The 1,528-nt window shown below is 52.4% G+C and overlaps 1 pseudogene across 1 annotated transcript; it reads left to right on the top strand.

Annotated features, from left to right (window-relative positions):
• The first annotated feature begins 16 nt into the window (after nucleotides 1–16).
• Nucleotides 17–1,450, top strand: TEOVI_000073300:pseudogene (annotated as a pseudogene). Its single transcript has one exon. A coding segment is annotated over exon 1 (1,434 nt).
• Nucleotides 1,451–1,528: the final 78 nt, after the last annotated feature.

Below are 1,528 nucleotides of genomic sequence, written 5' to 3'. Positions count from 1 at the left end.
ATATATATATATATATATGTATATACATCTTTTCTCCTATTTTCAACCAGAAATAGTGGAGGGAACCTATAGTTCAAGTATGAAGGAAGCAAAAAAGAAAAAGTTACTGCGACGGCAGCGGCAGGAAGAGTTAAGGGAAAGGACCAAGTTCATAAGAGAGCGTCTGCAAAACGCTGAAGAGGTTGAAGTGCAATACGTTCTCTCCTCCGATAGCGATGGTGAAAAATCACCCGCTGGTGACGTTACTTCTCGCGCTGTGGCCGAAACCGGTAATGTGGATGTGGAAGATGAGGACCGCGTGCAGCTTCCGTCCATCACGGTGAATGAGGCCGCGGGTTCGAAATCGAAGAAGAACAAACAACAGCGGCAGAAAATGTCGTGGGAAGCTCTAAAGCTAGCCGTCGCGCAGCGCTACGGTTCTGATGTCAGTGCCATGGTCTCTGAACACGACGGCAATGCCGAAGATCCTCTGTTTACTGTATTCTTAAAGTCTGTACGGCGAACAGTGCCTGTACCGCAGCACTGGAACAGGTTGCGTGCTTTCATGGCCAATCAGGCGGACCGCGAGAAGGCTACAGACCTTGTTCCACCGGAGATCGCTTTGCTAGGTGTCGAGCGGATTCGTGCGACACGAGACAAGAAGGCAAGTATTGACCAAGTTGCTTTTGTGTCGTGCTTCATTACTGGCACTCCGCTGCAGCGAAAACGATTTAACGTCTCTCTAAGCCGGTTTGGCGATGTGTTTTATGAGGGTAAATGGCTACCAAAGGGATGTCATACACCAGGCGTTCTTTCGCAGCGGCTTCGGACGGGGCTTGGGATGGGGCCGCACTCGCCACCACCATGGCTTTACGGCATGCAGGCGATGCGACGACTTCCCCCAGCGTACCCCGGTTTGAAAGTTCCTGGCCTCAACGCTCCCATTCCCCCAGGTGCGCAATGGGGTAATGGTGAGGGACAGTGGGGACAGCCGCCACGTACGGAGAGCAACACATTTCTATTTCCTGGTGTTATGGACGAGGTTGCTGTGGAAGAGGCTCCACCAGTGTATTGGGGAACTGTACCACCTCTTACTTCCAGCTCAGGTAGTCATCAGCAACAAAAATCAGTAGTGTCACATTCTGTGCAAGCTCAACCAACCCCAGCGACTGTTTCGACAACCAAAACGCCCGCACCGGTGACGACACCGCCACCAGCGATTAACCCCGTGCCGTTTCATCCGCAAGCATACACACCTGCAACGGCTGTGGGATACGTTCCCACAACTCCTCAAGAGTATGTTCGTGTTCAGGATAGCACTGTGGGGGCGACCGTAGCTTTGGGATCGGTGCTGGTGCCCAAAGCGGCAGTTGGGGCGGCAACCATGAATCAACAGCAACGGCAGCAGCAACCGCAACAACAACCACCAGCGAAGCAAGTTGTCCCCCCACGTGCACCAACAAAATTTTGAGAGGCCGTGGCTGGGAAATAAAGCGATGAGCGTATGCGTTTGTATCACTTTTTGAAACAGTGACGCAGGTGGTGCATT

Source organism: Trypanosoma equiperdum (genome assembly GCF_001457755.1).
Source record: "Trypanosoma equiperdum strain OVI genome assembly, contig: ctg_226, whole genome shotgun sequence".
Lineage (NCBI taxonomy): Eukaryota > Euglenozoa > Kinetoplastea > Trypanosomatida > Trypanosomatidae > Trypanosoma > Trypanosoma equiperdum.
This window is presented reverse-complemented; position numbering and strand designations above follow the sequence as displayed.